Consider the following 26,256-nt stretch of genomic DNA (forward strand, 5'->3'; position numbering starts at 1 on the left):
ATGGGAAGACACAGAGAATAAATGGTTTTAATGCTACTTGGTAGTGCATGTTTTGTACCGCAAAGAGCAATACACTGCTAATATTCTCAATAAATTCCGGTTTTAATTTCACAGCTCGCCAAGACCATAGATTGGATTTAGTGAGCCAGATGTGCTGATTTACTCAAGCAGATGTATAATATTCATATTTCTCTTCCAATATTTTTATAATCTCACGTATTATTGCAGTGTAAACGGAAACCTTGTATTTCTGAGGAGTCTGCACTCTGCAGCCCCCGGTTCCAAACTTCTGCGATGAGTCAGAAACTCAAACTCTTACCCTATAGGGCTATACATTACTCTTATCTTATAGCATGGCCTCCTGAGTATTCAGTGTGCGTGCGTGCATGGGCAGTTGGATGGGATGCCCTATTTTACAGAGCTAGGGGTGTAGGTTATGTTTTGTTGACTTGGTCCGTCCATAGCGCACTGCAGGTTTGCTCTCTTTTTGTGGGTAGCGGACTAGTGGGGTAGCTATTAATTATTGAGTTTTGAGCTTCTGAGCAATCTAGAGGGGAATGAGTGTGGGAAGATGGAAGCATTCCAAGAGGCTCGCTGGTCACACACACACACACACACACACACACACACACACACCCGAGCGCGCGCGCGCACACTTCTTCACCGAAGTCTCTGGGGAATCTCTAGTGATAGATTAGCTGACAGCAGCGGTGTGCTAAAGTGCCTGTGAATCTGGGCCTCGTCGGCTCTCTTTCTCTTCTTTACCACACGACACGCATATAAGACAGTCATATCTGTATGAAATATGCATTTAATGTACTGTGTAGCCTGCCTTTTTACATTCACTGCGTATTAATGGGAAAAAGGGGATGACACAATCCCTTCTGTTCTTCCCTTAGAAGATCAGAGAGAATGCTATTCAAGGCTATGATGAGCAGATGAGTATCTTTATAATGTTCTGTGACTACAATATTCAACTTTGCATTGATGAGGTTAAGAGTCCCTAAATCAATTTATTAGGTTAATTCCATGCATATTAGAACATGTGTGTCTGCCAAGTTTGTTGATACAGTACATTATTAGAGTATGGCGAATACCACACTATAACTATGCAATTTCCCTCAACAAGCAAAATGTAGCTAGTAATGCATACTTCAGTCAATATCGCACAATCAAAATTATATCCATTTATTTTCATGAATGAATGAAACATTTGCTCTATGATAGCACTAAGGGGATGTTCATGAGTTAAGGGGATGTTCAGTGTTCATGAGTTCTTCAGAGTTGTTTGGTGTGAGGACAGGTGTGTATTGGGACTGGGCAGGGTCAAGGTCAAAAGTAAAAAGTTTATAGGGTGTGTGGGTCAAAGGCCATAGGGTCATGGGTTTTTTGACTCTCTGTTCTCCTGGCCTCCGGAAGGCGCTCTAGGGAGAGGAGCGGTGGGGGTACTTCCACCGGAGCACGGCCCCATCGACACTGGTGCTCACCATGCTCCTGTTGTTGGAGGAGATCTTGACGCTGGTGATGCTGCCGGTGTGGCCGACGCCTACGTGGGTCACCTCGCCCTCTGAGTAGTCCCACACTTTCACCAGCTTCTCGTCTCCACCTGAAGTGGGCAAGCAGAGACACATATACCATGTTTATTTCTACGGAAAAGCCTTCGAAAATTGATCCAACCGCATGCTGAAGTCACGTTCAACCAAGTGCTCTTCACGATAGTCCCAAGCTATCGAGAGTCGATACAGGGATAATTAATGGACAGGCCATGTGCTGCTGTTGATCGATGGTAGTCAACAGTAGACTAGTCCTAGATCTGTTGGGAGCTGTGTCAACTCCTATGTCAATGTCACGCCAAACTCCTATGTCAATGTCACGCCAAACGAGATCACAAATCAACTCATGCTCTACCTCTTCAACTCAGCCAACAAAACCAATGTACAGGGTACTGTACCAGTGACAAGGTGCTGTCCGTCCTGTGAGATGTGCATGCCATTGATGGCTCCTGACAGGGAGCCCTCCAGTTCTCTGATGGCTGAGCCGGCCTACACCTCCCAGTAACCAATCTGGGAAAGAAGAAGGCCATTCAGGTATATGGAATATGAATGAGAGAGCTTGTACATATAAAACTTGTCAGATTCGTTGATTTGACATATTCTATGTTATATTACAATAAATTATGAAAATGACCATGCATCACAGTTTTATAGTAAGTATGAACGCCACTCCTTGTATGTCTTCTGTTCGTTCATAGTATAGTAATTCTGCCTCACTGAATTATCCATCTTCATTATTCCACTATATGTAAATGAGGCCGGAGAGAGTCTATCAAGTTTTTGTGCGCCCGCCACAGGTAAAACAACATGTTTGTGACTCTAAATGAGAGTTAATCGTCCCGAGGGTTTGCAGCTGTCAAAGACTTGCGTCTCTCAAAGGCTCAATTGCTTTTTGAAGTTTATTTACAGCCGCACAGTAACGCCACAATCTCCCCACACACACAAGCGAGGTCCTTTCTTGTTCTTTTTATGACAAAGCTAATTACAACTACAAACTAACTGATGCAAACGAGAGGACAGAGGAATTTCATCATTAAAATGCAGCATGTGAGTGCTTCTTCAGGTATCAAGGAAGAGGAAACTGGCAGCTTAACTGGCTGGCAGCACATAACTAAACCATTTGTGATTTTAAGTATTGGAACTGGCCAAAGTGATTGTACCTGGAAATGACTGATTTCTTTATACGCACAATGGGCTTTATTAACTGAAAATCTACTCATCAACGAGTCAATGTTTAGGCTATAGAGTGAATATTACAATAACCAACGCAATCTCCTCACACAGAAGTGAGAAAATGTCTAGAATATCTGAATAAAACAGTTCAGAGGAATCATCAGAAAGGTGTCGGCCTATCAGAAAAAAGCTCCAGTTGTATGCAATGAAACAAGTAATGTTACATGGGAGAGAGCTCAGAATAGCATTTATGAGAATAGCTTCTCGGACTGGATTTCATCTCTTAGTAAGACCACAAACATAATGCATTATGGGACTGAGGGAATGTAATCTCACAAAGACGTATCAAATACAGTTTGTAATAATGGGATTGAAGAGAAACAAATGGCAAAAAAACAACAAGGTATTGATCGTTTTAAAAATGAAAAACAGTGCTCAAAGCACTGTGCTTTAAGAGACACATTTCTGTGGGATGGTAAAAAATACCTTTGTACCTCAATATAATTCAAATGCAATGGAAAAGCTTACAGACTGGAAAACACATTTGTAAGACATTATTGAGAAATACACAACAGTCAGGACTTTTCTTCAGTATAATTCAATTCAAATGGAAAGGCTCAAGGTTCTTTACATGCATCATTCATTGTGAAAACATATGGTCAACATAATGACCGGCAACCATAATTTATGCATACATGATATTTTTTCAATATGATTGAAATTAAATGGAGAAATCCAAAGTTCTTTGCATGCATTCATTCACTTTATGAAATAACATTTTTGGTCAGCATAATGAAAGAAAAACCTCTCAATACCAGCAGCAACTAGCTTACATGATTTGAATCTTAATCAAATCACTGGCTATCATATGAGGTGAGATATGACACAGCCAAAAAAGTGAGAGGGAGGGGAGTTAGCCAAGTAGCAGACACAACACTCCCTCTCTCCAGTATAGCTTGTGTTGTGTCATATAGTGAATGGGTTCAAATCCAGTTTGATTCTCTAGTCACGACCTCTCTCCCCTCTCCTGGTGTCATGGAGAGCTTATTAGAGACCAGCACCTGTGTGAGAGTGGCCGAGTCACCCTCACCCATCTGTGTTCCCTCCCTTCTCCTGTGGAACCTGGCTGCCATCCACGGCAACATCCACCAGAAATTAATTACATCCAAGGCTAGCATGTGGCTACTGCTAGCATTGCTTTAGCCTTCAATGCAACCTAACTCTCCTATTCAAGGAGAGTTAGGTTGAAGCATTAGGTTGCTGAGAGAAGGACACACTGAATTGACTGGCTTGAATTGTGAGGATGACCACACAATGTATTTTCATAATGAGCCAAATCTATTGGTTTTCTATCCAAAGTTGCAAAGGAAATCTATTTCATAAACACAAGAGACCAGCAAAATAGACAAAAGAGTGTGGCAGTATAGCAGGAACAGCGGCATCTAGTGGTCAAAATATGGTATTTTCACACTTCTTTATGGTAAATAATGCAAGTGACTTCAATGATTCATTTCTCTGAACAGTTGGGAAAAAACATCACCAGATTCACAGGGAATACATTACAGTATGGAGAAGCAGTATTCCAAGCCACAGCTTCATTCTACTTGTCAAACAGAGAACTGATACTGTATACTGGTTGTTGGGGTGGGATTGGCATGGGGTGTGTGGGGCCCGTTGGTGGCTTTTGACTATTTTTTGGGATACCTAATTTTTGTCATTAGTAAGAAGAGGTTAGGTCGGATGTTGGGTACTATATTTATTGAATATTATCTGAATCCTATCAATTAAAATGGCCAATTTGGATGCAATCATTTAGCTTAATTTCTCTGATTTAACATTTAATTTCAGCAAAAATAATGTTTCAGGAATGCTAATCTTACCTGTTTCTTACTACAGAAACAATTTCAGAACAGTCTGAGATGGTGGGTGTCATGGCTTGCTGAAATGACATGACATGGTTCTTTCTTTAAAGGCCCAGTGCAGTCAAAAACATGATTGTTCTGTGTTTTATATATATTTACACACTATGAGGTTGGAATAATACTGTAAAATTGTGAAAATTATAATAATGCCCTTTTAGTGTAAGAGCTGTTTGAAAAGACCGCTTGACATTTCTGCCTGTTTTGGTGGGATGGAGTTTTGGCCAGGTGGTGTAAGTTAATAGACCAATAACAAAGAGAATTTCAAACCTCTCTGCCAATAACAGCTAGTTTTCAGGTTACATATCCCTCCCATTAGGCTCATCCAATTAGGCCACTCACTCAGACCACTCCCAGACAGTCCTAGCAAAAGTCTTGCTTGAGAAATTGCTCTTTGCTAAGAAGCAATTTTGTATGATTTTTGACCATTTAAATGTAAAACATTCACAGTAAAGTACTTGTTACCCAGAAATGATTTGATATTGAGATAAAAATGGCTGCATTGAACTTTAAATACTAATTGTCTAGCAGGATAGCTTCAGTTATAGGTCCTATAATCATTACAATGCATTGAAAGCTACACAACCATTACAATGCATTGAAAGCTATAGCACTGTGTCAAATTGAGATTAAATGTCCAGTCTTTTGTGCAATCTTATGGTACAGTATGTGTTGTGTAATTTCAATACCAGTATGTTGAAAACATGAATGCATGCTGTGCCAAGATTAGTCTACATTTTCACTGTTGTGTGTAGTGTTGTGTAATTCCACCTATATGTTGAGGCAATACATCATTGAGGACAGTAACCCACTTATGAAGGGCTGTATATCGATAAAGCCTTCTTAGCTACTGTGTGGGCTTCCATTTATCCCGATGCTACGCTCAGCCATGTATTTGACCATGCTAATCCATTTACACATACAGTATCTCTCACCAACAAAATATAATCCTCCTCTTTTAATTGAACATCTCAAGGACATTAGTCAAACAAAGAAGTTATAGGTGTCACGTTCTGACCATAGTTCTTTTGTATTTTCTGTGTTTTAGTGTGGTCAGGGCGTGATTTGGGTGGGTTATCTATGTGTTGTGTTTCTATGTTGGGTTTGTTGTTTGGCCTGATATGGTTCTCAATCAGAGGCAGGTGTTTGTCATTGTCTCTGATTGGGAACCATATTTAGGTAGCTTGTTTTCTGTTGGAGTTTTGTGGGTGGTTGTCTTCTGTCTTTGTGTTCTCTGCACCAGATACGTAGGACTGTTTCGGTTTTGCCACGTTTGTTATTTTGTATTGTATAGTGTTCACGTTTATCGTCTTTTTATTAAACATGTTGAACACGAACTACGCTGCGTCTTGGTCCGATCGCTGCCGTTACAATGGGATGTTCAAGAGCTCTCTCTCTTTTAAACAGAATACTTCAGAAGGTCTTTATTGTCCTATTAGTGCTGGACAATGGGAAGGCCACAGAAGCCTATATACCATGCTTCTGATAATTGACATGCCACAATAGCTAATAATAAATACCACAGGCTCAATCCCAAGACCCTGATGGCCCTACATCACAATCAGCCAAAACTGGAACCAACATATAGGAGTGCTGGGTCATCATCACAAGAGGCTTCTGGATGACCCCACAACAGAACCACCACCAGCAGTAGTCTGTCCTGTTGTCTCCTTCCATCCGACAGACTGGAGAGTGTGAAGCTGTCCCCAAAGACCCTCTACCACTAACTGAACTCTGAGCCAAGGAGCTGGGCATCCAATCCCTCTCTTCCTGTCCCCCCCTCCCCCCTCTCTCTCTCTCTCTCTCTCTCTCTCTCTCTCTCTCTCTCTCTCTCTCTCTCTCTCTCTCCCCCCCCCCCCCCGTGTGTATCTGTGTGTGTTACTGCTTGCTCACCCCAGACAGAGCGCCTGTGTCCTGGGGCGAGCAGATGGTGTATCTGGCACACGGGCACTTGGATGGCATAGGCAGGCATCGCATCCGCAGGAAGACGCGAGAGCCAGAGCACTTTCTTTCTAGTCGCTCTCTTTTTTCCTCTCCTCATTTTCTCAGTCTCTCTTTTTTCAGTCTCAGCGCATTCACAGTGCTCGCTAATCAGTACAGCTTGTCCTCACCTCACAGCGTGGTGTTGAGCCAACAATACGGGCCTTATTAGTCTGTAGAGCTTGTGATGAGTGGATATTACGGTGCATATTGAAGAGGGGCTGTTGTGAACCTCCAATCCCACCTTATGTAACTCCATTTTCATTATAGGTAATCAAGGCTTAAAGAGGTGTTACATACACCTGGCAGCATGACTGCTACATCGTGGCTTATTATGACTGGTAAAAGAAGGTAGGGAAACATTTCATAACACGACACAGCTGACGTGCGCATGTGTACAAGCTTGACGTGGCCTTTCTACAGCACATCAATACTAGCCTCTCTCACAGAGCTCATCATGAGATGAAGGCTAACAAGAATGCCTCAATACAGAGAACAGCCTTCTCTAACTTTCCATGACTGGTGACTGGGGACCATACGCTGCACAGAGAAATCATCAGCTAGCTACAGTGTGCTGTGCCAGTGAGTCTTGGCACCAAGAGGGACCTGAGTCTTTTCTAATTCCAAACCTTTCTGTCGGTGCCACTGGTGATGATCTGGTACTCCTCAGGGTGGTAACACACACTTCTGAACAGAGTGTTGGCCAGGACAATCTGATTCCTCACAAAATGCCTGCAGCGGGAGGAGGAGAGAGGGAGAGGGGAAGACAGAGAGGAGAAGCAGGGAGGGGACCAGGGAGAGAGAGAGAGAGAGAGAGGTGGGGGGGGGGGAAGGAGAGCAAGAGACTTGAAATGAATGTTGAATACAGGAAACACATGAATGGAGGAGTGGTATTAATGGTAATGGTAGTAATGGTAGTGGTATTAATGGTAGTGGTAGTAATGGTAATGGTAGTAATGGTAATGGTAGTGGTAGTAATGATGTGTGTTGAAAGCCTCACAGTGGGAAGCCAATGAATGCAATCAGACAGAGAGGGATAAAGGATTAAGGGTATGGGGTAAAGAAGTGTGTGTGTGTGTGTGTGTGTGTGTGTGTGTGTGTGTGTGTGTGTGTGTGTGTGTGTGTGTGTGTGTGTGTGTGTACAGTGTTGTCTGTGTGTGTGCGTGGTTGCTTGCACATCTACATGTGTTTATGGATTTGAGCATGCATACATCCATGCATGTGTGTGTGTATAGTATGTGTGTGTGTGTGTGTGTGTGTATACAGTACATGAGAATGTGCATTTGAACTCACACCAAGTCCCAGATGATGCAGGCCCCGTCCGAGCTGGCGGTGACACACTCCTTGTCGTTGCTCTTGATCTTGATGCTGGTGACGGTGGCTGTGTGCTCCTTCATGGTCTCAATGAGCCGGTGACAGCCCAGCAGGATCTCCCACACACGCACCTGCAACAGGCCAGAGACTGGCACTAGGACTCAATACAATGATGCTGTTGGGGAACACCACTAAATATGTATGTAATAATACGTGTTTTTTGTGAGTTTTTTTGTGAGAAGGATGTCTTCCCCCAAAGGAAGAGCTTCAAATATTTGTACAAATGTCACATTCATGTGGTGGTTAATTGATACTGGTAGTTCTTAATCTATGCTCGCTATTTAAACATAGACTAAAGGGTGTCGTCCTGTGCCATGCCAGATTGACTTTTCATCTGACCTGTCCCTCTCCTCCTCCACTAATGATCCTCTTGCAGTCCCTGGTACCAGCGATGGCAGTCACGCCCATGCCGTGGGCATTTTGGATGACCAGCATGGCTCTGCCAGTCTCTGGGGCAAACACACGGATCTTCCCATCGTTCCAGGCTGTAAAACAATTGGAACAAGAAAAATACATTAGATGGGAATTGTCGATACATGACATTCCTAAGTATTTCTATATTGAGATTGTGCTATAATGTGTTGTGATGATAGCCTGGGTCCAGATCTGTGTGCTATCATGCCAAACACTGTGGCAAGGAGTGGCATGATGGCCCAAACAGACTGGCACCCAGGCTACTGTGAAGATTGTGGGCTTAGTTCCTTATATTGGACATGTGTCTTAACTGTAAATGGCTGGAATGAAAATGTACAGTAGAGGATCAAACCATTTATTATTATCATGACTCAACATATCAAGGCTCCAACAATGAGAAGGAATATCAGGCACATTCACACCCTCACATTAAAAATACAGTCATTATCTTACAGGCCAATGTGCTCCATAATAATTGACGCTGGTCCATCATCGTTATAACTTAAGACAATGCCATATGCTGCATTGATGACATACCATCCTTCCCTAGTGTAGTGCTAGCCACATCAGGGTTGTGACTATTGCTAGCATTGTGGCTACTGCACACACAAACACACACATATACTGTGTGTGTGTGCGTGTGTGTGTGTCTATGCGTCTATGTATGCTTGTGTGTGTGTGTGTGTGTATATGTGCAGGTGTGTATGCGTGTGTGTGCACTTAGTTGTGTGTGTGTTCATTTTTTAAATGACCCCATTGGCATACAGAACTACTATTGGTTCCTGCCTACCACTGATGATGCTGTGTCCGTCGATCATGAAGTCCAGGGCGTTGCAGGTCATGTTGGGGACGGAGATCCGCATCAGCTCCTTGGAGGTCTCAGCGTGTCACACTCTGATGTCATCCTGGGAACACGTGGCAAACAGCTCCGACGAGCCACTGGGAGAGAATCAGAAACATCCCTGGAATAAGTTTGTGGCCAGTCATTCTGCACTTTAGTCTATGGAACAGGATTTGCTTTGTACCAGAGCCATAGGCAATAATACATGTTTATGCTTTAAACATGGTCATGTCGCCCTCTAGTGGGAGTAAATGGGCAATGACGGCAAAGCATGAAGGTAGACGAAAGCATGTTGTTTGAGGTAGTCTCTCTTGACAGCATAGACTATGTTTGAGGTGGAGATAGGTAAAGACAGCTATATATTTGAGGTGACATATGGCAATCAGGTAGTAGTGAAAATAGAATGTGTGCTATAAAACAACATTGTGGGGGAAAAAAGTGAATCACGTACAGTATGTAATCTTGTCTCTAAATGGGTGCCTATATTTTGAAGGGTGTCACTCACAAAGGGAAGGCCACGTCTTGGACTGCACTGTTGTGACTGGTGGCGATCAGCTCCTCTTTGAAGTCTGTGTTGCCAAAACGGTAGATCTGAGCCGCCTCCGTTCCTGCAAAGAACTGGTGGCCCTCGCCTCTCACAGCGATGGACGTCACTCCCCCCTCCAACTCAACCTTTCTATGAGGGTTAGATGATGAATGGCAGAATGCCACATTGAGTACATTATGTACTTCTACACATAGCGTTAAAAGGCCCACTCTGTAATAAGAAATGTATACAAAATCTCAGCCCCACCTCTTGGTTTGCCATGAAGCTGAGGGGCTGAAGAAATGTAACCACTCTAATGTATATGCTAAGCTACAGTATGGATGCAACATGACAGTTTTAGATAGACGATATAAACTAGTGGTTCTCAACTGGTGGGTCGGGAGGTTTTGAATGGGATGCAACAAAAATACTCCATTCTGAATCTAAACTACTAATACCAGGTAGAAAGTGTGTATAAATTATCATGAACATACATTTTTTTAATCATTTATTCTCCTCATTTTTTTATTGTATTGTTTTTATTTGATCACAGTATTTTTATATAGAGTTATTAGCTGTGCTATTTAGCAGATTTGGTTAATTGTGTGGTCTCAAACAAGTGAGCTTGCCAACATTCTTCATCAAGAATATGAGCACTATGGATTTATTGACAATGAAAAGGTCGTGAATGTTGTTCGCTTGTCTAATATACACTGAAAAGATATACACTAATATACACTGAACAGATATAAACTAATATACACTGAACAGATACACACTAATATACACTGAACTGGAAGCCTGGGTGGTCCCGCCGGACCTCTGTCCGTCTACTCAGGAATCTGACGTGACCGATACAGTCAGTTAAAGTGCCCCCCTTGCAATCTGCTTGATTCCCAGTCATGTGAAATCCATAGATTAGGGCCTAATGAATTTATTTCAATTGACTGATTTCCTTATATGAACTGTAACTCAGTAAAATTGTTGAAATTGTTGCATTTTATATTTTTGTTCAGCATATATTCTGAATTCTCACACATGCTCACTCTAATATATCTACCTGGATTGTTATTTCTTGATTTCTTGTTTTGATTATTTGTGTATGTGTATTGTGTTTGAGAGACATTCTACTACACTGTTGGAGCCAGTAACATAAGCATTTCACTGCACCTGCTACAACACCTGCTAATCTGTTTACGCAACCAATAAACTTTCATTTGATTTTGATTTGATATAGACAACTTGATATCTTGTCTGTCAACCTGCAGTACTTACTGCCCACCAGGATGTCTCCAGACTTCAGCACCTTCAGTGTGTTCACACCCTGCGCCAAAAAGATAAGTGGGACAGCTGTACCAAATGTTAACTACAGTAAGATCTCAGAGATATGAACACGTGGAGGTCACTCAGGACACTGAATAAACCCACCTTGCTGAATGTCTGTTTTCGTGGCCCACAGCTGTTGAGGAGGCGGGTCTTCAGGTTGACCTTCAGGATGTCACCACTGGTGGTTCCGCAGTAAAAGAAAAGGTCATCGTCTGGGATCTGTGATGCAACGGGGTCACCTTAGAAATAAGCTTTCTGTCTCCATCTGTACTACTTTGAGAGGCTGCTTTATCTGTTATTTATCTTAATTCAGAGATCAATTGACCTCAGACAACAATTGTCATGTGAATAAAATAACAGGAACCTGAACTTGTGTGTTTACAGATTGTCTCATTAATAAACCATGACAAGTATTGATGAATAGTTTACCTTTGCTTTGTCTCAAAACGTACTTTGAGTGGTTAAGAACGGGTCGTACAAAATCATTTTGGGGGGCATTTGGCACCATTGTGCAATTTACTCACCGGTTGAATCAAAGTTGTTTCCACATAATTTCAATGAAATTACGTTGAACCAACGTGGAATAGACGTTGAATTGACGTCTGTGCCCAGTGGGTACTCAGTCAGTACCACTATTACTTCGAGCTGTGTCTGCTTTCTATGGTTTAGCTCACCTCAATGCATTTGACAATCCTCTTCAGATGTCCTGTCTGGCATTCCGTAGGCCGGATCTTCCTATTTGGAAGGTCTAGCTCCCAAACACGGATTGTGCCACTACAGGGAAACAACATATTACAACTGTGTTAATTCGAAAGTATTCATAATAAACTGTATTTATTTAATCATTCTGCGTTGTGTTCAAGTCCAATAAAGATCAGTTCTGATTGACAAAGTAATAATATATTATAACAGCAACCCAGAGTCTCTGTAAGTGACTCACTTGCCGGCGGAGATGAAGATGGTGTCGCTGTGGTTGGTGTGTCGATGGTGAGGCAGTGGCCCGCACTGTGGGCAGAGGCCGGGCTCCCACAGATCGCTTCTTTGCTCTCAAGGTCCCACACCACAATGCTGAAAACACAAACCATTCACATTTACAGCCATTTTGTAGTACAACCTACAAATGACTGTTGAAATTCTTCCAACATGAAAGTTGTTTTTAAAGTGACACAATCATCCAAAGCCTGTTGGATCTAACCAATCTAATCATCTAATCAAAGGTCTGAGGACCAGCTGATTAGTAGGATAAGGTGTGTTATAGCAGGACTAGAACAAAATGCTGCTACATCAAACTACCTTGTACCTTCCATCATCCTGTCCACCCAGGGAGACAAGGTACTTGTCATTGGGGGAGAAGGCAAGTCCCTCCACCTTCGCTTTGTGGAGCTGTAGTCTGGCGTGGATCGCTCTCTTCTCATAATCCCAGATGATCAGATCAGCCTGCAACAACATAGATTAACTCTGTAATCTACTGCATTCATGTGTTTCCTACGTTCAACATTCATCTGTAGCCTCTCCCTCCGTGCCTCCATCCAACTGTCTGTCTGTCTGCCTGCCTGCCTGCCTGCCTGCCTGCCTGCCTGCCTGCCTGCCTGCCTGCCTGCCTGCCTGCCTGTCTCTCTCTGATATCAAGAGGCGAAACATGACTGCTCTCTTAATACTAGAAAGTTTCACTGTCTTTAGTTTACCTTGAAGCCCATGAAGGTGACCTGTCCAGAAGCGATGTAGCGTCCGCTTTTGGACACAGTGACACAGGAGACGTTGTTGGTGTGTCCATGGAGGAACTCCTGTTTGCGGTCTTTCAGGCTCGTCAAAATAACAGTGCAACCAAGAGGATAGATTAAGTGTTCTCTGTCTGGGTGCACTCTGGGGCCAGAAAATATATGTCCTGTCCCCAAAAAATTGTAAAGACATGCTTTAGACCAGAACTAAAGATGAGGATATGATTATGATTATGATTTAACCTAACTTGGTTGTCTGAAGCAGGATTCAGGAGAAACTCATCAAGGTAAATAAAATTTGCTACATGCACCGAATACAACAAGTGTAGACTTTACCGTGAAATGCTTACTTACAAGCCCTTAACCAACAGTGCAGTTCAAGAAGAAGAAAATATTTACCAAGTAGGCTAAAGTAAAAAGTAATAATAAAAAGTAACACAATAAGAATAACAATAACAAGGCTATTTACAGGGAGCACCGGTACCGAGTCAGTGTGCAGGGGTACATGCTAGTTGAGGTAATCTGTACATGTACTGTGGGTGGGGGCGAAGTGATAGGTAACAAACAAACAGCGAGTAGTAGCAGTGTACAAGAGGGGGGGGGGGGTCAAGGTAAATTGTCCGGTGGCAATTTTTATCAATTGTTCAGCAGTCTAATGGCTTGGGGGTAGAAGCTGTTGAGGAGCCTTTTGTTCCTAGACTTGGCGCTCCGGTACCGCTTGCCTGGAGTCTCTGTCAATTTTATGGGCTTTTTTTATGGGCTTTTTATGGGCTTTCCTCTGACACCGCCTATTATATAGTTCCCTCTGTAGCGCCTTACGTTCAGATGCCGATCAGTTGCCATACCAGGCAGTGATGCAACCAGTCAGGATGCTCTCGATGGTGCAGCTGTAGAACCCCAGATCTGGGGACCCATGCCAAATCGTTTCAGTCTCCTGAGGAGGAAAAGGTTTTGTTGTGTCCTCTTCACGGCTGTCTTGGTATGTTTGGACCATGCTTGTTCATTGGTGATGTGGACACCAAGGAACTTGAAACTCTTGACCCGCTCCACTACAGCCCCATCGATGTTAATGGCGGCTGTTCGGCCCGCCTTTTCCTATAGTCCACGATCAGCTCCTTTGTCTTGCTCACATTGAGGGAGAGGTTGTTGTCCTGGCACCACACTGCCAGGTCTCTGACCTCCTCCCTATTGGCTGTCTCATCGTTGTCGTTGATCAGGCCTACCACTGTTGTGTCGTCAGCAAACTTAATGCTGGTGTTGGAGTCGTGTTTGCCACGCAGTCGTGGGTGAACAGGGAATACAGGAGGGGACTAAGTACACACCCCTGAGGGGCCGCAGTGTTATGGATCAGAGTGGCAGACGTGTTGTTGCCTACTCTTACCACCTGGGGGCGGCCCGTCAGGAAGTCCAGGATTCAGTTGCAGAGGGAGGTGTTTAGTCCCAGAGTCCTTACCTTAGTGATGAGTTTCGTGGGCACTATGGTGTTGAACGCTGAGCTGTAGTCGATGAACAGCATTCTCACATAGGTGTTCCTTTTGTCCAGGTGAGAAAGGGCGGTGTGGAGATTGCGTCACCTGTGGATCTGTTGAGGCGGTATGCGAATTGGAGTGGGTATAGGGTGTCCTGGAGGATGCTGTTGATGTGAGCCATGACCAGCCTTTCAAAGCACTTCATGGCTACCGACATGAGTGCCACGGGGCGGTAATCATTTAGGCAGGTTACCTTCGCTTCTTTGGGCACAGAGACTATGGTGGTCTGCTTGAAACATGTCGGTATTACAGGCTCAGTCAGGGAGAGGTTGAAAATGTCAGTGAAGACACTTGACAGTCCGCGCGTGCTTTGAGTACACGTCCTGGTAATCCGTCTGGCCCAGCGGCTTTGTGAATGTTGACCTGTTTAAAGGTTTTGTTGATATCGGCTACCGTGAGCGTTATCATACAGTCATCCAGAACAGCTGGTGCTCTCGTGCATGCTTCAGTGTCGCTTGCCTCGAAGCAAGCATAAAAGGCATTTAGCTCGTCTGGTAGGCTCGTGTCACTGGGCAGCTCGCGACTGGGTTTCCCTTTGTAGTCTGTAATAGTTTTCAAACTCTGCCACATCCGACGAGCGTCAGAGCCGGTGTAGTAGGATTCAATCTTAATCTTATATCGACGCTTTTCTTGTTTGATGGTTTGTCTGATGGCATAGCGGGATTTCATATAAGCGTCCGGATTAGTCTCCCGCTCCTTGAAAGCGGCAGCTATAGCCTTTAGCTCAATGCGGATGTTGCCTGTAATCCATGGCTTCTGGTTGGGATATGTACGTCCAGTCACTGTGGGGACGACGTCATCGATGCACTTATTGATGAAGCCGATGACTGAGGTGGTGTATTCCTCAATGCCATTGGATGAATCCCGGAACATATTCCAGTTTGTGCTAGCAAAACAGGCCTGTAGTGTAGCATCCGCGTCATCTGACCACTCTCGTATTGAGCGAGTCACTGCTACTTCCTGTTTTAGTTTTTGCTTGTAAGCAGGAATCAGGAGGATAGAATTATGGTCAGATTTGCCAAATGGAGGGTGGGGGAGAGCTTTGTATGCATCTCTGGGTGTGGAGTAAAGATGGTCTAGGATTTTTTTCCCCTGGTTGTGACATGCTGGTAAAAATTTGGTAAAACTGATTTAAGTTTGCCTGCATTAAAGTCCCTGGCCACTAGGAGCGCCGCTTCTGGGTGAGCATTTTCTTCTTTGCTTATGGCCTTATAGAGTGGTTGAGAGCGGTCTTAGAGCCAGCTTCGCTTTGTGGTGGTAAATAGACGGCTACGAATAATACAGATGACACTCTCTTGGTAGATAGTGTGGTCGACAGCTTATCATAAGGTACTCTACCTCAGGCAAGCAATAATTCGAGACTCCTTTAATATTAGATATCGCGCACCAGCTGTTATTGATGGGCTATGAAAAGCCAACTGACATTTACTCCTGAGGTGCTGACCTGTTGCACCTTCGACAACTACTGTGATTATTATTATTTCACCATGCTGGTCATTTATGAACATTTGAACATCTTGGCCATGTTCTGTTATAATCTCCACCCGGCACAGCCAGAGGAGGACTGGCCACCCCTCATAGCATGGTTCCTCTCTAGGTTTCTTACTTGGTTTTGTCCTTTCTAGGGAGTTTTTCCTAGCCACTGTGCTTCTACACCTGCATTGCTTGCTGTTTGGGGGTTTAGGCTGGGTTTCTGTCAGGCACTTTGAGATATCAGATGATCTAAGAAGGGCTATATAAATCAATTTGATTTGATTGATTGACAAAAAGACTAGAGTTTTGAAGGAAACTTCCAAATACTTTCCCTAAACTGAACAGTCCATTACAAATAATTGAGTTATATTTAGACACATTGAAAAGATGACAAACCAGCTGAAACCCCCACTGGCAACAAGCAACAGTAACGTTAGTAGCTAGTAGCTACCATAGCATGCCCTGATCCTAGTGACAACAGCCATATCACTCATGGCAACAAATAACGTTAGCTAACGTTAGTATTACTTGTTACCAGATAACTTGGTTAGCTCAGCTGAATATGTTAGCTCGGCTGAATAGGTTAGCTAGCTAAATAGGCTGGCAGGATATTTTACAATACCGTTGAACCCAATTACATCCTCCAGCTCAAGCCGTGGAATCTCTTGTGCATCTCCAGCCATGATTCAACAATATTGCACCTAAGTCTTCAAGCCTGTAAAATCTTCTCGAGCTTCAGCTATCTTTCTCTCATTTGCCATACAGACAAACGTTGCCTAGCCTACCATTAGTTTGGGTCAGTTTCTATGGTGATGTAGTAGTTGTCTCATGCAGCCGGAGGAAAACATTTGGGTGCGTCTTTGGAGTGTGATTGGTCCATATAGATCGGTTTTGTCTAGAAGAGTTTCAGGTTTTGTCAAAATTGACTTTTCGTATCAGGTTTAAGAAAACTTACACAGCAGGTTATGATAATTAACGTAGCAGTTTAGGAAAAGTGTTAGGGTAAGGGTTAGCTATAATGCACAGAAGCTGTATTCCATCTAGACATGGCTAGAGATCCTATAAAATTAGAAAGGCTAGAGATCCTATAAAATTAGAAAGACTCAAAGATCCAGAATGGAGTGAAAATGGAAGCTATTGTGGTCAGGGAGAAATCCAAAACAATCTGGAATGAATATGCAGTAAAGGCATAGGTGATGCATTTCCTGCTTTTACTTATGCAGGGAAATAAAAGTAAGGCAAATGATATGCCAGAAATTATGTAAAATACGTGTTGTCAACCTAAAATATTGTCATATAATTATAAATACAGTTTAAACGGACAGGTTGTATACACATTTTCTGTATAAATAGCCTATAACATAAACAGACCATAATACATGTCTAAATTTGTATTTTCTTCTAAATTGTTATTATATGATACAATATCAGTACTTGTTGCAATTACAATTTGTCTAAGTCCTATCATCAACTGATTGTTTGAATGGATTGTTGGCATATTGGCAGTTGTTTAGAAAAACGTATGGGATCACTCCTCTAAAAACTGTCTGGTTAGCTAGCTAACAACGTACAGTGCAGATAATCTATAAATTCATTGTTTTACACTCTTATCAGAGCATTGGCAAAACCATGGTTGACCAACTCCCTTACCAAAATGTCTGACACTTTATATTACCATCATAAGAAGGTTCATGTCCATTCTAGTATTCTAATTCCTAATTCTATGGATTGGTCACTGCCAGGGAGATAGCCAGGGAGCTAGCCAGGGAGCTAGGTTGAAGACAGAGACAGTTTTAGAAATGTTTACAAATTAATAACAGATGAAAAGCTGAAATGTCTTGAGTTAATAAAGTATTCAACACTTTTCTTATGGCAAGCCTAAATAAGTTCAGGAGTAAAAATGTGCTTAAACGTCAAAATAAGTTGCATGGATTCACTCTGTCTGTAATGCCCCATTTCTGTACCCCACACATACAATTATCTGTAAGGTCCCTCAGTCGAGCAGTGCATTTAGAGTACAGATTCAACCACAAAGACCAGGGAGGTCTTCCCATCGTTCACAACGAAGGGCACCTGTTGGTAGTTGGGTAAAAACAACAATAGACATGGAATATCCCTTTGAGCATGGTGTAGTTATTAATTTAACACTTTGGATGGAGTATCAATACACCAAGTCAATGGTGATTTGAAAACAGTTACAGAGTTTCATGGCTGTGATAGGAGATAACTGAGGATGGATCAACAACACAAACATACATCTACAATACTAACATAAATGACAGAGTAAAAGGAAGCTTGTACAGAATTTTAAAAAATATTCAAAAACATGCATCCTGTTTGCAACGAGGCACTAAATAATACTGCAAAACATGTGGCAAAGAAATTAACTTTTTGTCCTGAATATTATGTTTGTGGCAAATCCAACACAACACATCACTGACTACCACTCTTCATATTTTCAAACATGATGGTGCTGCATCATGTTATTGGTATGCTTGTCATCGGCATGAACTAGGGAGTTTTTGGGGGGGATAAAAAGAAACAGAATAGAGCTAAGCACAGGCAAAATCCTAGAGAAAAACCTGGTTCAGTCTGCTTTCCAACAGACACTGGGAGACAAATTCACCTTTCAGCAGGACAAAAACCTAAAACACAAGGCCAAATATACACTGGAGATGTCATTGAAGGTTTCTGAGTGGCCTAGTTACAGTTCAGACTTAAACCGTCTTGAAAATCCATGACAAGACTTGAAAATGGCCATATAGCAATGATCAACAACCAACTTGACAGAGCTTGACACATTTTTAAAGAATAACGGGCAAATATTGTACAATCCAGGTGTCCAAAACTCTTAGAGACTTACACAGAAAGACTCACAGCTGTAATAGCTGCCAAAGGTGATTGTAACATGTATTGACTCAGGGGGTTGAATACTTATCTAATCAAGATATATTGCTGTGTTATTTTCTAATAATAATGATAGCTTTTCTTTTTTTCACTTTGAAATTACAGAGTATTTTGTGTAGATATACGTATATCCTCCCTTTGCAATCCTATTAATATATGTACAAATATAAACATTCATCAAGAAGTATATGAATAATCAACAAACAAATATAGCATACAATTCAAATACAGTGCATTCTGAAAGTATTCAGACCCCTTTACTTTTTCCAGATTTGTTACGTTACAGCCTTATTCTAAAATTGATTCAATTATTTTTTCCCTCATCAATCTACACACAAAAAAGGTTTGTAGGATTTTTTTTGCAAATGCATTAAAAATAAACAGCAGAAAAAACTAATTTACACAAGCATTCAGACCCTTTGCTATGAGACTCAAAATTTAACTCAGGTGCATCCTGTTTCCAATGATCATCCTTGAGATGTTTCTACAACTTGATTGGAGTCCGCCTGTGGTAAATTCAATTGATTGAACATGATTTGGAAAGGCACACACCTGTCTATATAAAGTCTCACAGTTGACAGTGCATGTCAGAGCAAAAACCAAGCCATGAGGTCAAAGGAATTGTCAGCAAAGCTCCGAAACAGGATTGTGTCGAGGCACAGATCTGGAGGGTACCACATTTCTGCAGCATTGAAGGTCCCCAAGACACAGTGGCCTCCATCATTCTTAAATGGAAGAAGTTTGAAACCCACAACACTCTTCCTAGAGCTGGCCGTCCGGCCAAACTGAGCAATCGGGGAGAAGGGCCTTGGTCAGGGAGGTGACCAAGAACCCGATGGTCACTCTGACAGAGCTCCAGAGTTCCTCTGTGGAGATGGGAGAACCTTCCAGAAGGACAACCATCTCTGCAGCACTCCACCAATCAGGCCATTATGGTAGAGTGGCCAGCTGAAGCCAGTAAAAGACACATGACAGCCCGCTTGGAGTTTGCCAAAAGCCACCGAAAGGACTCTCAGACCATGAGAAACAAGATTCTCTGGCCTGATGAAAGATTGAACTCTTTGGCCTAAATGCCAAGCGTCACCATCCCTACGGTGAAGCATGGTGATGGCAGTATCGTGCTGTGGGGATTTTTTTAAGCGTCAGAGACTGGGAGACTAGTCAAAGAGATCCTTGATGAAAACCTGCTCCAGAACGCTCAGGAACTCAGACTGGGGTGAAGGTTCACTTTCCAACAGGACAACAACCCTAAGCACACAGCCAAGACAACGCAGGAGTGGCTTCGGGACAAGTCTCTGAATGTCCTTGAGTGGCCCAGCCAGAGCCTGGACTTGAACCCGATCGAACATCACTGGAGAGACCTAAAAACAGCTGTGCATCAACACTCCCCATCCATCCTGACAGAGCTGGAGAGGATCTGCAGAGAAGAATGGGAGAAACTCCCCAAATACAGGTGTGCCAAGCTTGTAGCGTCATACCCAAGAAAACTCAAGGCTGTAATCGCTGCCAAAGGTGCTTTAACAAAGTACTGAGTAAAGGGTGTGAATACTTTTGAAATGTGATATTTCAGTTTTTTATTTTGAATAAATTTGCAAAAATATATAAAAACCTGTTTTTGCTTTGTCATTATGCGTGTAGATTGATGAGGGGGGGGGAATTATTTGATTGATTTTAGAATAAGGCTGTAACGTAACAAAATATGGAAAAAGTCAAGCGGTGTGAATACTTTCCGAATGCACTGTAAAAACCCTGTTAATTTAGCCTATGGGTCATTGTCATCAACACACATAACTAAGGAAAATACAGTCTAATCAAATGGACAACGGAATTAGGAGAAACCAGTTCATATAAGAGGGGGAACCATATGTCAGCATCCTCTTTCAATGACAGTAAGAGAAGTAGTGTGAGAACGAGATGGAGTTCTGAATTCCCCACACTTCCAGGGACTGGATCTTGAAGTGTCTCTTGCAGAGAGGGGCGCTCTCGAAGGTGTCACATCGCTCTGTGTAGCCCCCCTCCAGATCAGCCTGGAGGCAGAGAGCGTGACCCCCATCGCCACCTGGCGAGACAAACACATCACGCTCACTGTAAAAGATGTCAGCATTGAATTTACAGTAATAACAGCAGCCCACTTCTAGCTGCTGCACTTCTCAGTAATGTTGACATCAACACAAAGAATACAAAGGGTGGATACAAAGAATATGCCATGTGAGAAACCCTAAGCTGTTTCCCTACCACCATCGTCAAAGTCGCTGCAAAAACTCTTGTACGTGGAAGGAATGCTCCTTAAACAATCAGGCCTATCCGGGTTTCAGAAGGTTATTGATCACTCCTTGTGACACTCTACCGACAACTCTGAACAGCAAACACTTTAGCCTACATATGAGCAGCTTACCAATGACTAGCCTTTCGTGGTCTCCGGCGATGAACATGGAGGCCCCTTGTTCCTTGGCCCTCTTGGGTGAGGGGGAGAGAGGTCCGGGGGAGGAGGTGGTGAAGGGGATGGTCAGGTAGCTGGGGTCCTGGAGGGTCCCGGATGGACAGGTCAGGGTGGTGTGGTTGGTAGTAGAGGTGGTGGAGAGTGTGGTAGAGGAGGAGTCCTCTTTACCAGAGGAAGTGTATACACAGACCCGAGCAGCTCGAAGGTCTGGAGAAGGTTGTCTCTTGGCCGTAATGTGAACCACAGCCCGTTGGTAGCGCTCCATGCCTGGACGAAGCTGAAAGAACAACGAATTAAGAACAATGAACAATTAAGTTCCTGCATTGACTGATTGACATGGGAAAGGAATGGAGCCTGTGTTCTTCTACAGCACGATCAGTAAAGATTTCAACCAGTATTTTTTACTCTAACACAATTTATCTAAATCAAAGGGAAAAACAAAAATCAGCTATTTCAGATCTGTAGATTGTAATTTCTCTCACCGTGAAAACAAAGCTCTCCCCAGTCCCAAAATACGCAGGTTCTTCTGAATCATACTTTTTCCGCTCAATCAAATCTGTCGACAGGAAGGCACCACAGACCTGTGGAGTGACACAGGGGTAAGAAGTCTGCATAGAATCTAGGTGACTGTAAAAAAAATAGACAAAAAAAGGTTTTCTGCTACTGTAAACTCACCTCTTCATCCACAGTTTTCAGAAGCAAGATCGCTGGCTCATGCCCCTCAACACGGGAATAAAATCTTTAAATGAGAAGAAAAAAATTAAGCACTCACAGTAAAAAATAGCGATGAAACTTGTAATGTAAGTTCACTGGAGGGGTCACGTCCTAGTCAGGGTCAGACTTTTAATTGGGGTCATCGCATCCTGTCACGACCACCCTGTGTATGGCTAGAACCAATTAAAAAGCATGTCTGCTGAGGCAGGTACGTGTCAGCGCAGTGACAAGGGAGTCAACATGCATAGAGATTCCTCATAGTAGAGAAAAATAACTATTGGCGTTTCAACGTTTGAACGAGCTCTAGGACGAGACAACAGCCAGTAATTGTGACATAGGTATTCAGAGCATTTCTAAAAAGATTTGCAAGTGCTGATGAATATTATCTACCACATTTTCTCCTGACAGACCAACAGAACACTTCTAGAGACATGAATAACTGTTGTTAACCGATGTCACAGGAACTGTTTCCGCCAACGAACTGGAGAACATTTGGTCATGCACCGTAAGGCAAAAATGCTACTGATACTAACAATACAGCCTTTCATTATTATGAAACTGAACCCTAAGGCGAGTTTATACAGCTCTGGGCTGTTGTATTTACTGTAGACAGTTCTGGGCTGCTGAATGTATATATCTTCACTACTTGATCCACTACTAATGTAAAATAGTGAATAAAAGTCACTTACGAGGCCAGGCTTCGGCCATGTTCGTTGGTGCTGAATAGCCTTTTGGGATTGAAGAGGGCAAAGCGTTCAGGGATCCAGGCCCAGACAATCCTCATCTCTGTCCCTGTGACAACTCTGGAGCTGAAGCTGTCAAAATCCACTACCTGGCACGACTGCCTTTATGGAGGAACAGAAACAGTTTGAGAATGTAAATATTTTTTGAAGTGTATCTTCAGATTACAGATAAATATAAAGGAACTCAGAAAGTAAAGATTTGTAAACTGTTTATAGTTCAAAAGGATATAGTATCTAGGTATAGTTTGGTAGAACAGCTGTAGCATCTCTATAACAAAGTGGGTTGGAAGTAATCTGTCATAATCGTCCTATGAGGAATATGGCTAACTTGGTGATGGCTTGCTATCTTTTGTTTTCCGTTAACAGAGAGTGGACCAATTAGATGTTCAACAAGAGTAGAAACATTTTCTCGAAGAACTCCCTTGACCAACAGCCTCACCGCTTCTGGTGGATACTGATGCCTTTCTGCATGAGTGAGTCCTTGTTAGCGTTGAACAGTAGGTTGAGCTCCCTCCGCGTGGCCAGCTGGATACTGAAAGCCCTCTCCAGCAGCTTCTCCACCGTACAGTGACGCGCCACGTTCTCCACAAAACTCTTCATGTCTCGCCTGAAGTCCTCCACATCGGCGACACGAGACGAAACCGAGACCTTGTACAAGCTGAGAAGAGCCAGAGCCACCCTGTAGAGAACCTTGTAACCCTCCAGAAGATAGACATCCAGGACCCTGATAGCGTATGTGAAGGGGAGGTCGGCAAAGATCCACATGATCCAATCAGAGTAGAACTCAAAGAGGTTCTGGTGGGAGCTGGCGATGAGCTTGCGGATGCCGCGGCAGTACTTGTTGGCCAAGTCGCCGAAGGTCATGCAGGAGGCCCGGTAGGTGAGGAATGTCTGGTCGATGTAACGCTTGTTGGGGTCATTGTAGGCGATAAGGCGGCAGATGCTGTGGAAGCACTCAGCTTCGTCTTCGCTGAAATGCAGGAGGAGAGCCACCAAGGCTGGGAGGATTGGGCAGAAGTTGATGTCCGGGAAGTGCTTGCCGATGCAGAGGAGGACCTTTTTGACAGAATTGAGACCAGCTTCGTTGAGGCAGTACCTGGGGGTGGGAAGAATAACAAAGATACTTGCTATGTTATCATGTAATGAACAGAACATAATGTACATGCAATATTGGAAAAAGCATGATCAACTTCAGATTCTCCTATCAAAGTTTAATGACTAAAATAATTTGATCATGATTTGATCATCTGAACCATTCTTCTCTGATAGCTTCATAGCCAGTACCTAGGGATCACGCCATCATCCATGTACTCAGGGAACGGGTGTGTGCTCATCTTCTGCTCCCCGAAGAGCTTCTTGGCCACATCCTGGTAACGATCTCGATCCGGTTGGATGGACCTGCAGTTGATACCATGAATTATATGATAATAGGCCTTGGCCCTTAGTGTATGGGGCATGGCCCAGAACCCTGATCGACCCATGGTCTTCAGCTCCTGGTGGTCCGACTTCAGAATCCTCTGGTAGCGCTCTGAAGATTCAGGGTCGATCTTCTCCCAGTCCACAAACTGGCCATACTTCATACCAGAACAGGAGCTGATCTCCCAGTTCTCTGATTCAGAGATGGTCATCATGGGGACACCCTTCAGACTGCCTCTTCTGCCTGTTGGAGAGAGGAAGGAAGAAAACTAGCAACTAACATCATAATTAATAAATGTATTATTTAATAAGTGAATTGTTATAGATCTGTGTCCATCCACAGCAACATTCTTGTTTTGGATTAAGTACACTGTGTTTGTGCATATTCTGCATTTCTCCCCTCTGTTCTTCATATAACACTAGGAATATGGCAAAATAGAAAAAGAAACATAAATTGTCAAATAAACATAAATCGGACACTTTTAAACATACTGTAATTTGCATACCATTGAGATCTCTGCATGGCAAGTGTTTGTTGGTGTTGGACTTGGATTTCTTGTTGAGCCGAGCCATGATCCCCTGATTCCCATCCGCACTATTCTCCGTCTTCCTGTCCCCACTCTTCTCCAGGGAGTTGGATCTCGGCCTCATGGCGTTGGACCTGGTAAAGTTCCCTTCTCTGTGGAGCTCAGACGTCTCGTAACTATAGAAAGACCTGGAGCGTGGCCTGACAAAGTTCTCATCTGTCGCCGTCTCTACGCCATACTTTTTGGCGTCCTCTGGGCTGTAGTAGGAATGGGACCTGGGTCTTCTGTGTCTGGCTGCTGAGCTCAAGTCCTGGTCCTGGTCAGTGGTGTCCATAGGAGACGGGTCTAAACTTATAGTCCCACAAGTGGAGAACTTGGGCGTTCTTGAAACATGGATCATGCTGTCTGGTATAGTATTCTCCTCTGCAAATGTCAAGTTCTCCTCTATATCAATGACAAGACAGTCTCCAGTGGTGGTATACTTCCCAATGTTTTCCATGTGCCCTGTAGATGTAGGTTTTATACACAGTCGTCAGTTGGTCAGGTGACCGGCACAGAAAGTGATATGGGTTTGTTTACAGTGTTTTTGTGTATTCCGAGCGGAAAATTCCTCTGACTTAAGTCCAATTACTGTGGCGAAAAGGAATGCCTCTTTTCTTCAACTTCCAACACCAGCGGACAGCAACAAATGAACTAGGGTAATGAAATCAAAACATCAAAAAGTGGAAGATTATTACTGTTTCATTTGATAATAGGCTACTGTGTAAAGGACAGTCTCCATTGCCGTTTTTGGGAAGTGAATGCCTATGCTATTATATTGATACACATTTAGATGTATCAAAATATGTATGAAAATCATGACTAAACAGAAATGAGTCTTCTCACAAAGCATGTGTCCTACTTTTAACCAGTTTATCTTCCTGGGTTTATCTGATATTGTATTTGGTATCTGGGTTTGCCTGGGTTTATCTTTTATTGTTAATTTGCATGTTTATGGCAGCATTTAACAAAAAAACATGAAAGATTATTTTACTTTCTAAGTCTTTTCAGAGGGGTTGGGTTAAATGCGGAAGACACATTTTAGTTGAATGCATTTTCCTTTCCCTTCTCTTTTCCTGGAGGAACATAGCTCTATGAAACTGTTTTATAGGAAAACATGGGCGTGCCAAATGAGCACCTCTATTCCTAGAATTAGCAAAGGTTATCATTTCACACAACAGATATTGTTTTGATCAAAACACACATTGTTTTGCTATGAAACAAAGAAACCTCTGTAAATAGATCAATTTAAATGTGGGCTTACATGTTGTTGAAGAAAAACAAACTCTTATCCTATCTTGATGATTGAAGGATCTGTAGCCTACAGTATGTTTATACTAGTAGTGGTCATAATCGTCACATAATGTTACAATAAGGACTTCCATATCACTAGACAAACAGGGGGCAACGTGAGGCAGTGTTGACATTTTTTTTTAAAACAACAAAACATGAGCAGTGGTTATGTCGACCTTTTATGACCTTTACTCCACCAAAACAAAAGTAATTACATTGCTGGCTGTCGCCAAGGCCACACAGTCACAGCTCTATAAATAAATAGAAACAAATGAAGTCATAATATTTATTATAAATGATTTGGATATTGTCTTATTTATTTATTTATTTTACGAGGGTAGATACACAGTA

General features: G+C 42.8%; 1 protein-coding gene and 1 pseudogene across 1 annotated transcript; both read right to left on the reverse strand.

Annotated features, from left to right (window-relative positions):
* Positions 1–876: 876 nt before the first annotated feature.
* LOC139541294 (cilia- and flagella-associated protein 52-like) lies at positions 877–16,509 on the reverse strand (annotated as a pseudogene).
* Positions 16,510–17,939: 1,430 nt separating this feature from the next.
* LOC139567710 (TBC1 domain family member 24-like) lies at positions 17,940–25,041 on the reverse strand. The gene is made up of 8 exons (XM_071389144.1): positions 24,553–25,041; positions 23,915–24,290; positions 23,070–23,726; positions 22,577–22,732; positions 21,849–21,912; positions 21,656–21,754; positions 21,129–21,450; positions 17,940–20,792 (listed from the first exon to the last, which is right to left on the reverse strand). Exons 1-8 carry the CDS (start codon positions 24,971–24,973, stop codon positions 20,614–20,616), a joined length of 2,274 nt encoding a protein of 757 aa, XP_071245245.1. The 5' UTR covers positions 24,974–25,041; the 3' UTR covers positions 17,940–20,613.
* Positions 25,042–26,256: the final 1,215 nt, after the last annotated feature.

This window comes from Salvelinus alpinus, chromosome 2 (genome assembly GCF_045679555.1).
Source record: "Salvelinus alpinus chromosome 2, SLU_Salpinus.1, whole genome shotgun sequence".
In the NCBI taxonomy this organism is placed as follows: Eukaryota; Metazoa; Chordata; class Actinopteri; order Salmoniformes; family Salmonidae; genus Salvelinus; species Salvelinus alpinus.